Consider the following 15,813-nt stretch of genomic DNA (forward strand, 5'->3'; position numbering starts at 1 on the left):
GCGCGATTTAGGACAGATTCTAGTGAACTGATGAGAAATGCTTGTTGCGGGCTCCAGATAGCAGATGCGTATTCTAGCTTTGGTCGAATGAGTGATTGGCAGGCAAGAAGTTTAATACTTTGAGGGGCGTACCGTAGATGACGTTTCAAAAAACCCAATGACAAGTTAGCTGATGCGGCGATGCTCGTTACATGAGAGCGCCAGGAGAGATCCTGGCACAAGGTGACGCCTAGGTACAGTGGTGAGCAGCCTTGTCTATAGCGCTCGGGCGGTGCACTTCCTTGCAAACAAATCCAGATTTTGTGGCAGCCTCTAGGGTCCAGCTGCAACGCTTGCACGGAAGTAGCGCCAGATAGCCTCGTAAACAAAGCAGGCACGAAAACTTTGCCCTGTAATAAGGGCCTGCTCTCTAATTTCGGTTTTAGTTACCAAGCGCGCACTGCTCAAGCGCTCTAGACAAGGCTGCTCACCACTGTACTTGTATGAGTATTGTTACGGTGCATAGTTGCTAGGAGAAGACGACGTTGTTTTGGGACGTTGGGCAGTGAACGACGACGAGGACGCGGCAGTTTGTGCTGGAGTGATTTAGCTCGGTGTGCCTTCTGACTGTGGCCTGTACCGTCTGCCGCTGGGCTAACCCCCCGTAATATTTGGTGGAGGTCGTGCTGGGTATCACACCGGGACCCTGCCCTGGACCTCCGCAGCGGTCGTCAGCTTCGAGCCACCACTATGCCGTCCAACCCACCTCCGGCCGCAGCATCACCACCAGCGCCGACCGTTGTCGTGGCGCAGCCTCGCGACCCAGGCACCTTTTGTGGCACCGATGACGTCGATGTCGAGGATTGGCTCGCCATGTATGAGCGAGTCAGCAAGCACAACCGCTGGGACGCGACGCTCATGCTTGCTAACGTTATATTCTACCTGGCGGGTACGGCGCGCGTCTGGTTTGAGACGCATGAGGAAGACCTCACCTCTTGGGACAACTGCAAAGAAAAGCTCAGAGACTTATTTGGCAAACCAATTGGGCGCAAGCTGGGTGCTAAAAAAGACCTTGCTTCTCGAGCACAGTCATCTACGGAGTCATACCTCTCCTACATCCAGGACGTCCTCGCTCTGTGCCGAAAAGTAGACAGCGCCATGCCAGAGACCGACAAGGTGGGCCACATCCTGAAGGGGATTGCTGATGATGCATTCAACCTTCTTCTTTGTAAAGATTGTGCAACGGTTGACTCCGTCCTCCAGGTATGCCGGCAATTCGAGCAGGCAAAACATCGCCGTATTGCTTCTCGTTTTGATCGCCTTCCGAACACTGCGGCGACATCCTCCTGCGAAGACCTGCCAACACTGCGACAACCGTCCCATCCTGCCAATTTAACTAGAATCGTCCGCAGAGAACTGGAAGCTATGACTCCCGTCACCTTCGCCCCTCAAGCGGCCGACTCTACGATTGCGCTGATCCAGGCCGTCGTTCGCCAGGAGTTTGCGAACGTGGGCCTCAATTCTGGCCTGCCGTCTGCGTCGCCCTGTTTGCCAAACACCGCTCCACTGGTTGCTGCTGCTTCACCGACTCCGACCGTACTACCACGTTACCGCTACCGGAATCCTGCGGATTGGCGCACCCCGGACGACCGCCCAATCTGCTTCACCTGTTCGCGTGTCGGCCACATTTCCCGTCACTGCCGCAGCCGCTGGTTTTCGCCACCTCACCTCCGTTCCACTTACGATCGTCGTGCAGACTACGGACCTAGCTCCAATTATGATCGCCGTGCCGGCTTCGAACCACGCCAGACGTCTTCTCGTGCTGAGTCTCCGCACGCTTTCGACACTTCGGCCCCGCGCAGGTCCAGCCGCTCGCCTTCCCCTCAGATCCGCCGCTCTCGTTCGCCGCAATTTCGACGCCCGTCCACTCCACCCTTACCTGGCTCTCACTCGGAAAACTAACCAATGCAGCTCCCGGAGGTGATGCTGCATTGATGACCCGGCCCGAAAATCCTCTCCTGACCCTCGCTCCTCGCCGCAACCTTCTCGATATCTGCGTGGACGGTGCACCAGTTACCGCGCTTATTGACACTGGCGCCCAAATTTCTGTCCTGAGCTCCTCGTTTCGCCGTCGTCTGAAGAAGGTTGTGACACCTGCCGTTTCCTCAGCCGTTCGCGTCGCCGACGGAAGTGCTGCTGCCGTTGTTGGACTGTGCACTGCGCGTGTTTCCATTGCTGGTCGTACAACCCCTGTCGCATTCACTGTCCTCGACCATTGCCCCCACGATGTGATCCTCGGTATCGACTTTTTAACGACGCACGCGGCTCTAATTGATTGCGCCACTGGCCTTCTTCGTTTGGACTTGCCGCTCTGCTCCGAAAGCGCCGATACCAAGCCGCCTCGCTTACGTGCCGCTGAATTTACTCGCTTGCCGCGTGACGCTGCAGTCTATGTCCCTATGTCCCCGTTTCCCGCCGTTCCTGATGGTGTCTACGTCACGTATCCAATCAAGGACGTTGTCCTCCAGCGTAACGTCATCCTTCCACACACAGTCCTGACCGTCACCGGCAACCGCACCTACCTTCCGATTCTGAACTTCAGTCTCTCTCCCCAAGTTTTACCCTGTGGCATCGCGCTCGCTGAACTGTTTCCATTGGCCGAATGTACAGTTTCTGCTGTAACAGCTGTGCCTAACGCTGATCTCCATGCCCTTCCCCGCTCGGCCGCTTCACGCCCGGACCCTACTTTTGCGATGATCGCGGCGGATTTGCCACCTGACCACGCCAACGCCCTCTGCACCCTTTTAGCTTCCTACAGTGATGTCTTCGATTTCGGGAATCGTCCTCTTGGCCAAACTTCTGTCGTGACCCATCGCATCAATACGGGCGATGCCAGCCCTATACACAGAAGGCCCTATCGTGTTTCTCTTCCTGAGCGCCATGTCATCCAAACCGAGGTGGACAAGATGCTGGCGAACAACATTATCGAGCCTTCTAGCAGTCCTTGGGCATCCCCTGTAGTGTTGGTCAAAAAGAAAGATGGCAGCTGGCGCTTCTGTGTCGACTATCGTCATCTTAATCAAGTAACGAAGAAAGACGTCTATCCTCTTCCGAGAATTGATGACGCCCTCGACTGTCTACATGGTGCCAGCTACTTTTCTTCTATTGATCTCCGTTCAGGCTACTGGCAAATCGCTGTTGACGAACGGGATCGTGAGAAGACTGCCTTTATCACCCCCGATGGCCTGTACCAATTCAAAGTTATGCCTTTCGGCCTCTGCAACGCTCCTGCCACCTTCGAGCGCATGATGGACTCGCTTCTGCGTGGCTTCAAATGGACAACGTGCTTGTGCTACCTAGATGACGTTGTCGTTTTCTCCTCAACGTTCGAAAGCCACATACGCCGTCTTGCTACTATCCTTGCGGTCTTCCGTCGCGCTGGTCTCCAACTGAACTCCAAGAAGTGCACCTTTGGCCAGCGCCAAATTAAGGTCCTCGGCCACTTGGTTGATGCGTCTGGTGTAAAGCCCGACCCTGATAAAGTTCGTGCCGTTCGTGAGTTCCCCACTCCCCGTTCCTCGAGCGATGTGCGCAGTTTCCTCGGGCTCTGCTCGTATTTTCGCCGGTTTATCCCGAACTTCGCCGACACGGCCCGTCCCCTTACCACCCTCCTGAAGAAGGATGTCCCTTTCTCCTGGGGCCTTGACCAAGCTCGCTCCTTCACGGCACTTGTTGCGGCCCTCACGGCTCCACCTGTGTTGGCCCATTTCGACCCATCTGCGCCTACGGAACTTCGCACAGACGCCAGTGGCCATGGTATTGGCGCCATTCTTGCGCAGCGGCAACACGAGCACTTTCGTGTGATTGCTTACGCCAGCCGCCTGCTCTCTCCTTCCGAACGTAACTACTCTATTACGGAGCGGGAGTGCCTTGCTCTTGTTTGGGCGTTAACAAAATTCCGCCCTTATTTGTTTGGAAGGCCCTTCTGCGTAGTTACGGATCACCATGCTTTGTGCTGGCTGTCCTCTCTTAAAGACCCTACAGGACGTCTGGGTCGCTGGGCCTTGCGTTTGCAAGAATACACATTTAATGTTGTCTACAAGTCCGGCCAGCTGCACCAAGACGCTGACTGTCTGTCCCGCCATCCTGTCGATCCCCCTGACTCCCACACACGTGATACCGACGACTGTGTACTGTCCGTATCAGACTTTCTGAACATTGGTGACGAGCAGCGCCGTGATCCAACTCTGCGCCTCATAGTCGACCGCCTCCGCAGCGACCCTTCCGATCCTGCTCTACGAATGTTCGTGCTGCATCACGATATTTTGTACCGGCGCAATATGCACCCAGATGGCGCCGACCTCCTGCTCGTCGTCCCGACCCATCTGCGCTCCACAGTACTTGCCCAACTTCATGACGCTCCTATTGCCGGGCACCTAGGCGTCTCACGCACGTACGACAGCGTGCGCAGGCGGTTCTTCTGGCCTGGCCTTTACCGCTCTGTCCGCGGTTATGTTGCTGCTTGTGATCAATGCCAGCGCCGGAAAACGCCCCCACTTCCACCCAGTGGCCAGCTTCAGCCCATCGACATCCCGACTGACCCATTTTTCCGTGTTGGTCTCGACCTGCTTGGTCCTTTCCCCCCATCAACATCCGGGAACAAGTGGATTGCCGTTGCGACCGATTACACTACCCGGTACGCTATCACGCGCGCTATCCCTACCAGCTGCGCCTCCGATGTCGCCGACTTTCTTCTCCATGACGTCGTCCTACTTCATGGCGCTCCTCGTCAACTGCTTACGGATCGCGGCCCCTGCTTTCTTTCTAAAGTGGTCCACGACCTTCTGCGCTCCTGCTCTACCCGCCACAAGTTCACGACGGCCTACCATCCTCAGACCAACGGCCTTACTGAGCGTCTTAATCGCACCCTGACGGACATGCTGTCTATGTATGTCTCAGACCACCATCGAGACTGGGACGTCAGCTTACCTTTCGTGACGTTCGCCTACAATTCCACACGCCACGATACCACCGGCTACTCTCCCTTCTACCTGCTCTTTGGCCGCGACCCGTTGCTACCCTTCGACAGCCTCCTGCCTCACGACCCTTGTACCAGCAGTTACGCTGGTGACGCCATTGCCCGAGCTGACGCCGCTCGCCAAATCGCTCGAGATCGCCTCGACGTTTCACAAGTCGCTCAAAAACGACGGTACGACCTTCATCACCGTGACGCCCATTACCCTCCCGACTCCCTCGTACTCCTCTGGCTCCCTGCGCGTCGTGTGGGCCTGTGTGAGAAGTTGCTGCCTCGTTACGTGGGTCCTTACCGCGTCTTGCGGCAACTGAGCGATGTCACCTACGAGATCGCGCCCCTGCGACCCCACACTCCTCGTGCGGCCTCCTCTACACAGCTCGTACACGTCGCCCGTCTTAAGCCCTACCATCCAAACCCACCATCTTAGGACACCAACCATGGACTGTGCTTCCTTCCGCCCGGCGGAGGAGGGGGGGGTAGTGTTACGGTGCATAGTTGCTAGGAGAAGACGACGTTGTTTTGGGACGTTGGGCAGTGAACGACGACGAGGACGCGGCAGTTTGTGCTGGAGTGATTTAGCTCGGTGTGCCTTCTGACTGTGGCCTGTACCGTCTGCCGCTGGGCTAACCCCCCGTAATAGTATGTGGATTCAACGTTAGCAACCGAGTAAGTGAAAACATGGGGGTTATAAGCCGGCGGTTTAAAGATACGAGTTTACATTTATTAGGATTAAACGACATTAGCCAGTCATCGCACCAGGCATGCACTGTGTCAATGTCGTTTTGGAGCTGTGATTCTGCACAACATGGAATAAGTGAACTAAGGTTGAATTAAGTGAAATAAATTGGGAAATAAATGCCAATTAATTATTTATTATTATTGGTTTATTAGGGTTTAATGTCCCAAAGTGACTCATGCTATGAGGGACGCCGTAGTGAACGCCTCCCGAAATTTCGACCTCCTAGCGTTCTTTGACGTGCACTAATATCGCCCAGTACCTATATTTTCTCCTCCATCGGAATTCGACCGCCGCGGGCGGGATCGCACCCGCGTCTTCCGGGTCGGCAGCCGAGTGCCAAACGACTGCGCCCCCGCGACACAAACCCACGCACTCACCGCGAGTTTTTCTTGTATTGGGAATAGTAATGCTTTCAAATTAAGTGTGCGTCTTTCCCTCCTACCCAATCAACCATAAAGAAGGTGTGGAGTTGGCACCGGACGGCAGTCCTCTCATGACTTTATAGTCGGAGTGTTAGTCTGTTCTTTAAAATCCAGATAATGCAGTCGGTGGAAAAACAAAGAAATAAACAGGTGCCGTCTTGGAGGGCTTCCGAATATTTTTCACCACGTGTATATTTTTAACGCACACTGACATCGCACAGCGCACGGATTCTTTTCCGTTTCGACTCGAAGTAAACACAGGCTCCAAGGCCGGTCTTAAACCCGCATCCTCGGGCTCACCAGTTGAGCACCCTATTTATTCACCGATCCATTTCGGAGGGCGGAAGAGATGCTAGTACTACCGCAGGTGCGGCAAGTAAGGCATTTTCCCGCTATGAAAAACTGGGCAGTTCAATGATCAACGGCTGTCCCAAGTAATTGTTCATGAAAATGCTGCGCAAATCGGGCCCATCTTGGAGCTGGCAGAATGACGCAACTCTGGTTTTTAGCGCTTTACCGAACCTATTATCACAATCATTGCTAGGCACGCCCAACGAATTATGGTCAACTTGCTATTTTTGAGCAAAGATCTTTGGTTGCTGCTCCTGGATTCCTCTTCATAGTCCTCTGCGTCGGCGTTGGTTTAACACACTACCTAACATCCATGGGAAATAGCAGCAGAGAGAAACGCCACCTGAGACGGGCAGAGCGGAAGAATGAACAACCGTAAGATGGCTGCCACGGGAAGATCCTGAAGGGTGGCTAGCAGCGCAACACGCCACCTTCCAGGGGTGGCAGGTGGCGTGTGAAGAGCTGCACACAAATTTCGCATTACGGACTATCGCTGTCGTCTGTCGATTTTTCTGGTTTTATTCATTTCGCTCTGACGGAGAATCACTGTTACCCTTTTAACTGGCTCTCCGCATATGCTGATAGATGTGCTGGATATGCATAGTGTACTAAAGCAAGTTTGAGAACTGTGCTCCATATCCAACCAATGTCGAATGGTCAGACGATTTTCTTGAAACACATTCTTGAGACATGCACTGAAAAATTTGTTCTTTATTTGAATGTAGAAGTGCAAATGCGCTGCGTAGATACAACGGCAGACACCACAGGACGAAGTCAACACACGAGCCTACTGGCGAACTAGTGTGGTAACTTTATCGCAACATGCAGAATGTGCGCAGCCCTACTTTCTCGACCTCACTTTAAGCGGATATTTGAGAGCGAGCCCTGCGTAGCAACACTCCTTTCGGCTGCATTTGTCGTGGATGCTTCGCATCAAGTAGCTCTCTCATGCAAAAAGGGGCAAGCGCTCAGCGGCCAAGCCAGCTGTAGTTACAGTTTATCGTTGCGAAAGCATTATGTGCCTCATCGGGAAAGAAGCGTGGAGCCAGCTTGGGCCAGCAGCAGTGGTGAGAAAACTGCCAGATTACGTCACCGTGGTGTACACAGAAAAATAACATTTTTTCTGAAGCTATCGGGGATTGAACCCAAGTCTTCCAGATGGCGAGGCGAGCATACAACTCATAGGCCACAAAACCACGTTGCTTCTTGGAGAACAGAGATGAACGTAGTATATGCGTTGCCTTGCGGCTGGTATGCTAATGAGTAGGTGTGTCATTACAAAGCAAGAAAAAGTATAACATAAGATTAGAGCAAAACCAGGAAGACGGACAAAAGGGGAGAGACAGCAGGAGGAGAGACAAAGGGGAGAGACAAAGGGGAGAGACAAAGGGGGGAGACAAAGGGGAGAGACAAAGGAGACAGTACACGGGTCTCTAGAATTTCGCCACCATCGAATTTCGACGCTTCGGCCACGATCGAACCTGCATCTTTCGGGTCAGCTGCCGGGTGCGATAACCACTGAGCCACCACAACGGCAGGAGCGTTTGTATTGTTCGAGGTACCAAAGCAACTCACGTATGAGGGACACACTGTAGTGGAGTGCTCCGGGTAATTTTCACCACATGGGGTTCTTTAGCGTGCACTGAGATAGCACACTGGACGAGCCTCTGGAATTTTCTCTCCATCGAACTCCGACCGCCGCGGCCAGGATCGATCCCTCATCTTCCGGGCCAGCAGACGAGCACCATAACCACTCCGCCACCGCGACACACACACAGCCAGCTTTTGTTGTAATGGGGCTAGCACTGTTTTCGCATTAAAAGTTCATCCTCCGCCCCTACTTAATCAACCCTAAAGAAGGTGCCGAGTCGGCACCGGACGGCAGTCCTCTCGTAGCAATTTGTTGAAGTGTTCGTCTTCTCTTTGTAATTCAGATCTGGATGCGGCAGATCTCTCGAAATGTTCTCGTTCCAGTGCTTATAAAGTAACGTAAAGTGCTTAATGTAAATGAAGTAAAAACATTTTTTCTTTACTTGAATTGCATAGACAATGCAATCGGTAGAAAACAAAAAAAAAACAAATAGCTGCCGTAGTGGCGGGCTTCCGAATATTTTAGGTCACGTGGATATTTTTAAACGCACCAAATCCACATCTTCGGGCTCACCACTTGACCGCCCTATTTATTCACTGATCCATTCCGGAGGGCCCAACGGATTCTAGTACCACCGAAGGTTCGGCAGCAAAGGTATTTTGCCGCTGTTAGAAACCCGGCAGCGCAATGACCAACGGCTGGCCTAAATAATTTTTTATGAAAATGGTGCGCAAATCGAGCCCATCTTGGCGGTAGCGGAATGATGCACGATTGCTTCATAGCGCTGTACCAAACGTATGACCCCAAGCAATGTCAGGCACGCATAAATTATTATGCTCAACTTGCTTTTTTGAGCCTCAGCAATGCGCCCCCTCCCCCCTCCCAAGGTGCCCGTCTACTGAGCCGGAGTACTCGGTTTGAACCCAACTGCGCCGGCCGCATTTCGATGCAGGCGACGCCCGTGTGCTCTAGGATGTCAGTGCGCGTTAAAGATCCCCAGGTGGTCGAAATCATTCCGCTTCCCTCCACTTCGACATCCCTTTCTTCCTTTCTTCTTTCACTCAATCCTTCATCGCTCGCCTTACGGCGCCGTTCGGGCGTCCACCGAGATATGTTGATTGATCGATCGATCGATTGATTGAAACAACTTCTATTTCCGTCATAAAAGGGGCGCCTCCCTCCTGTCTCCGGCACGTAAGCCTGGGAAGATGGGGAGTCGGGCGCCCGCGGATTAGAGGCGGCAAACAGCCCTTCGCCTGTTGCGGTCTCTTCTGCCACATGGATGGTGCGCGCTGTGTAGGAGGGTCCGCGCTTCGCAGCAGGGTCACTCGGGCTTCTCTACTTACTATATTTTGTCCCACCCTTGTGGATTGCGGGCACTCCCAAATTGTGTGGTCTAGTGTCCCTCTCGCCCCGAAGTGTTTTCACTGTTCGCTGGCCCTAAGCTCTAATACACGTGAAACGTCCAAACCGGGTTCATGAAGGTGTCTAAGAGCACTTGCTGCTGGGCTAGTTGGTTTTGATTCATATTGAAATAGGTTTTAGGCGCAAAACACAGACGAGACACATAGGAAAGGTAACAGGACAGTTGGAAGTTGGCGTCTCGTCCTGTTACCTTTCCTATGTGCCTCGTTTGTTTTTGGCGCCTAAACCCTATTTCATCATGAAGGTGTGTTTGGAGTCGCCTCCACCAGACAATTTCTTTATTATTTAGGCCATCGTCTGATATTGCTACCACTCTGCGTCCAAATTTAGAATAGTTGATGATTGCCCAGTAATTCTCCAGAGGCTCGTCTTATGCCCAGTGAGCAGGGGGACTCATGAGCTAACCCGAACAATCTACTACCGAGATATTGAGAGGGATACTGCGTCAATTCTTTTCGTCAAGAGAAAAAAACCAGTTAGCCTGTAGCGACCCGCGCGGCCGACATTGACAACATAATTTCTTTTTATCTATAATTCCATATTTAATTCCTCGGAATACGTACCCAAAGTTAAATCATTAGCTTGGCAACAAAGGGTAATCCGTTAGCTTGGCACCAATTTACCTTCTTTGGGCTCTCCTCACTGAACCCTGGCCAATACCCCGTCGTGGGTATGTGCCATGCCACCAAGGCAACAACAACTACAACAACAACAGCGCTTGGGGCCTTGGCCTCGGTCGGACGCTGCTGCCGCTGCTCCGCCGCTATCATCTCTAAGGCACAAATAAACATGGCCGCGGTCGCCTCCTGGGCGACCTCCACATAGACTTCTACAAGCCCCTGCTCCTCATCGTAGTCGTCTATGTTAGCGTTGGCTTAACACACCACTTGGCAACCGTGGCAGGCAGTACCAGAGCGAGACGCTGCCTGTCAAAGGGAGAGCGGAGGAATAAACAATCGGCAGGCGGCTGCCACGGTCCAGGGGTGGAAGGTGGCGTGTGAAGACCTGCACACAAATTTCGCATTACCGACTATCGCAGTCGTCTTAATTTTTGTGCTTTTATTGGTATAGCTTTAACGGGTAATCAATTTCGCGCTTTCAAATGACTCGCTGCATAAACTAGAAGATCGATGTGCTGAATAAGCATAGTGTACTGAAGCAAGTTTGAAAACTGTTCTGCATATGCAACCAATGTCGAGTGGGCACACGATTTCCTTGTAACACATTTCTGAGGCATGTACTAAAAAATCTGTTCTTTATTTGAATGTCGAAGTACAAATAAGCAGCGCAGATACAACGGCAGGCACCATCGGCCGAATTCAACACACGAGCCTCCTGCGATAATTTTATTGCAACATGCAGAATGTCCGTAGCATTCTCACTGTAAGCAAGTATTCGGAAACGAGCTCTGCGTAGCGACATTGAGGATGCAATTGTTATGGATGTTTTACAGCAAGTAACGCTCTATTAGAACAACGGCGAGCGCTGAGCGGCCAAGTTCGCTGTAGTCTGCAGTTTGTCGATGCGAAAGCCATATGTGCCTGATGAGGAACGACACGCGGCATCACCGGTGACGAGCAGCAGTGGCCCGAAAACTGCGAGATGACGTGACCGTGGTGTACAGAAGAAAATAACATTTCTTCCGAAGATTTCAGATTTTCAGATTGCGAGGTAATCATACAACCCATAGGCCCAATAAGACGTTGCTTCTTGGCGAAAAAAGGAGCACGTAAAATATGTGTTGCCTGAATACTCTATGCTAACGAATAGGTGCCTAATTACAAAGGAAGCTAAAATAATGAAAATGTATAAAAATAAAAAAGTAAAAATACGCAAAACGATGCTTTCGAATTCTAAGCACGTAAGTAGTCTTAAGTTCCCTTCCAACTTTTTCCTTCATATCTCCTACAGTATTCAAACTTCTACACTTCAGATTAAAATCGAAGCCCTGAAGCTGTGTCCAGTTCTAAAATATCACTTATCAGCAAGACAATGCAGCAATACACATCGAGGAATAAAAAATAAAAGATGAGAAATGTGCATTTATCTCCCTGCATTAGGAACCAATTCGTAGAGAACGGATTTCCGTCGGATTTTAAGAACAATACGTCACAAGTCATGACTCATCGAGCACGCTTATTTATCGGTTAAGGCACATAGGACTGGACTCAAGCAGCAAGCGTATTCTTTGACATTGGCGGGCCCATCCGATGATTTCAATGCCCATGACCGGATACATGCTCTCTGAAGTCCTCTCTATTTGAACTCGTGAATGAGCGCAGGGTACGGCGATATACATCTGCGCTAGCGTGCGTCAGCATATGGCGGTTTAAATGCCGCTTCTGAGCCGTTGCATAAGGACATATGTCACACTTGAAGGGCCTTTTCCCAGTGTGAATTCGCTTGTGCTGAATTAAGTTTGAAGAAACTGCACTTCGAGATGGGCACACATCGCACTTGAACGGTTTTTTTCCTGTGTGCGTACGCTTGTGACGAGTTAAAGCTGAAGCACGTGCAGTTGTAAAATGACACATATCGCACTTGAACGGTTTTTCGCCTGTGTGCCTACGCTTATGTAGAGTGAGGTCGCTAGCCTTTTTAGCTCTATAAGGACACATGTCGCAAATGAAGGGTTTCTCGCCAGTATGCGTTCGCTTGTGGACAGCTAGACTGTCAGAGCGAGCAGTTTTAAATTTACACATGTCGCACGTGAACGGTTTTTCCCCAGTGTGCATACGCTTGTGACGAGTTAAGGCTCCCGAATATTCAGTTGTAAAAGGGCACGTGTCGCACTTTAAGGGTTTCTCACCAGGGTGGATAATATCGTGTGAGACATTTCTAGACTCCGCAGTGGTAGAAGTACACTTGTCGTGATTTATGGGGCTTTCGAGGATTTGCATACTTTCCTGTGGAGTGACATTTCTCGAGTCTGCAGCAGTGGAAGGACACGGGTCGGGATTGAAGGAGCTTTGGCTCGTGTCCATGCTATCGTGTGGAGCGACATATCTAGACCCTGCAGGTGCAAAAGGACCCGTGTGGCGATTAAAGGGGCTGCCTCTAGTGCGCATGCTATCTTGTGGAGCGACATTTCTCCAGTCTGCAGCTGTAGATGGACACGTGTCGAGATTGAAGTGATTTTCACCAGTGTGCGTACGTTCGTGCCCAGCTAGCGTTGTAGAGTCTTCAGCTGCAACAGGCCGCATAGCGCTCTCATCCGGTCGTCCTCCTGTTTGACACCGCACTTCTCTCTTACGTTCACACTTCGCAAACACCGCTGGGTCCTCTGAGCATTCAAATGGCTCTCCTCCTGTCTCAGAGTGCATGTGCCTCGTAGCATCGGCGGAGTTTGCTGAAGAGCAGGTGCTGGAGGGGCAGCTGATCACCTTTGAACATTGATCTCCTTTCAATGCAGGTGGCTCCCGCTGGACTGAATTCGGTTCCATGATCGAATACGGCACTAGGGGTCTTTGCTCGTAGTGTTCACCACCCTTCGACGATGTTGTTTGTCCGCCACGAGGCCAGAGCACAACTTCTGTCGTGGTAGTCACGAAAGTACACCGCTTCTGCAAATAAAATTAATAGGATGTGTGGCATTAGGGAAATTCGTTTTTTCGTCTTCTTACACCGCAATATTTTCTTGCAATGGTTCAAGTATGAGAGATTGTTGGCGTGCTTGGCAATAAGTTAAAAAAATTTGATGCTGAAATAACACACAGGAGGCGAACATTCTCAGTAAATGGACAAAGTAAATATGCCATGCAAGTAAATTGAATTATTTTCCCAGTGTCACTTGGGCATGGCCGAGTATAAAAGCGGCAAGAGCAGCTATTCGAGCGCTTCAACCTCTATAGTGCGTTTCAGGAGACTGCAGTGTTAAAAAATAAGCACTCTGATACAAAAGATACAGAGATGAAAACAAGTCAGTCATCCCTGCAGTGTGAGGCAGCAAACAGAAACGCAGAAAAAAAGAAGAGAAATGTGCGCGACGACAAACGGAAGAAACAACAGGAGTTTCAATGTAGTTACAGGAGTACAATCAATTTCAGAGTGATTTGCCCGAAATTTCAGCAGGGCTCACATTAACAGCGTTTAGTTCGAAGTACGTCGTAATGTGCTTTTGATGCTTTATGCACCATATGTAGTAGATATTTTAGCGTACCAGTGTTCGGGGTGTGTGCTGTGGAATTCACGAGTGTTTGCACGAATGTCTTCCAAGTGGCGGAGGTGGTTGCTGTTAATGCGAAAGCATTTTTTGTGTCGAGTGATGTATCAAATGGAAATAATTGGACTAAGTGATTAATTAGTTGATTTTGTCAATTACTGCCACAGATTAAGATGTATTAACAGAATCGGCGAAAAAGTCATTTAAGAATCATAGAAACCATTAATTTATAGTACATTCAAATAATCCCTCAAATGAATTGAATGAATTATTGGGTGAACAAATAACCGGCCTAACTAATTCAATTAGTAGCTGACTTCATAGTCGTCGGTAATTAATCTGAACTAATTATTTATTTAACTACTGAATAAATGATTAATAGTTTGGTGTGCTTACTACACGTTTTAGTAACTAGACATGTGAACATGTGCTGGAACCGAATTGGCTGCGTTAACGGAAATGCTTTCCGATTACTGCAGCTAAGAAAACGTAAGTGCATCTCTTATACTTTTTCTAACTAGGTCAGTTCTCAGCGTCAAGGAGTCTTAAGTGTTAAAGGCCAGATATTTTGACTATACTGAATAAAAAGGCTGACTGCGTGGGCGAAGAAACTCTGGTTACATATCGCACGTAAAACATTATCCTGAAGCAAGCAAATCTTGTTCTTATTAATGCAGTGGTAGTTGCCCACACAAGATAACAAGCTAGCAGTAATTCAGGGGTCAGAAAAATATAGATTGATACAGCAGAAGTTGTACATTATATATATATATATATATATATATATATATATAGACGCCTATGCCGATTCATAATGCGTGTGGTACGAGAAAACTTTCTTATTACTGCTTATACATGGTCATCCCAAGTCAAATGACTCGAAAAATGGACAAATAACACATGAATGCTTTCCACGGCTTCACTTAGTTCTCAATCTAAGTGCAGATCAGGTACAAAGGGAAGAACTAGGCTCTGCAGGTGCCTAGTTTTCATGAAAGCTTTAAACATAGCGACCGTAGTGCATCATTCACAGTATGTTTATGTATGCTGCTTTGCACAGCGTGTTAAGGCCGCTCTGATATTACACCCGATGTAGGCAGCGTCATCCATGACATTTTGCTGGGAGAAACCAAAGTGTGTGGTAGAGTTTGACGTCCACATATTTTGAAGCCGTAGCTTTACCACTAGACGTCTCGAGCTGAGATCGCCATGCGTTCCCAACGACCTTCAATGCTCAGCCAAGGTCAAACCTTCTTTTTAAGATTCTAGAACCGGTAGATCGTCAATGGCCAGACCAATAGTCAAGCAATTGAACAGGTCAAGGGTCAAGGTCAAGAGACAAGATCAATGTCATTTCAAGGTCAAGTCAAGGCAAGGTCAGCAATTAAACAAGAATGCTGGGCTAGTTGCTGCTGGGACACTGTCCCATCTGCTTCTCTCTCTGTGTACGATGTTTTATTCTCGCTAGTTAACATGTCGCAGCCAAGTCAAAATCAAGCCGGGGACGTAAAGGTCGCGTCAAGGTCAACCAAAATTTTGTCAGGTGATGAAGTTTCGGCTTGCTGAAGAGCCTAAACGCGGCGTTTACGTAATAGGGCGTGACGTCACTCCTTCTTTAACCTAGTACATGACGGAAGGAGCACCGACGGGCCTAGACAAAAATTAGTGGTACTTTAGGTTTCGTTAAATCGACTGAGAAGCATTAGCTTCACGATGGTTTAGGCTAGCGAAGTCGTTATGCTGTTCGTTGAACGTTTTTTTTTTGGTATTTCCCAGGCTAAACCATCATGAAGGTTTCTTTGATAGTTTAAAGGGTTTAGAGTCCCAAATCGACTCAGGCTATGAGGGACGCCGTAGTGAAGAGCTCCAGAAATTTCGACCACTTGGGGATCTTTAACATGGCGCTGACATCGCACAGTACAGGGCCTCTAGAATTTCGCCTGCATTGAAATTCGACCACCGCGGCCGGTAGCGAACCCGCGTCTTTCGGGTCACCAGCCGAGTGCCGTAACCAGTGAGTCACCGCGGTGGCTGCAAACACCACCGTGAAGCTACCGCTTCTCACTCGGTTTAATCAAAGCTAAAGCACCGTCATTTTTTTGTAACGCT

At 50.0% G+C, this 15,813-nt stretch overlaps 1 protein-coding gene across 1 annotated transcript; it reads left to right on the forward strand.

The window, feature by feature from the left end:
- Positions 1-570: 570 nt before the first annotated feature.
- On the forward strand, positions 571-2,471 carry LOC149336617 (uncharacterized). The gene has a single exon (XM_089553020.1). It carries the CDS (start codon positions 730-732, stop codon positions 1,939-1,941), a length of 1,212 nt encoding a protein of 403 aa, XP_089409146.1. The 5' UTR covers positions 571-729; the 3' UTR covers positions 1,942-2,471.
- The last annotated feature ends 13,342 nt before the right edge of the window (positions 2,472-15,813 follow it).

The sequence above is a fragment of the Amblyomma mixtum genome, chromosome 7 (assembly GCF_055824585.1).
Source record: "Amblyomma mixtum isolate Tamu chromosome 7, ASM5582458v1, whole genome shotgun sequence".
In the NCBI taxonomy this organism is placed as follows: Eukaryota; Metazoa; Arthropoda; class Arachnida; order Ixodida; family Ixodidae; genus Amblyomma; species Amblyomma mixtum.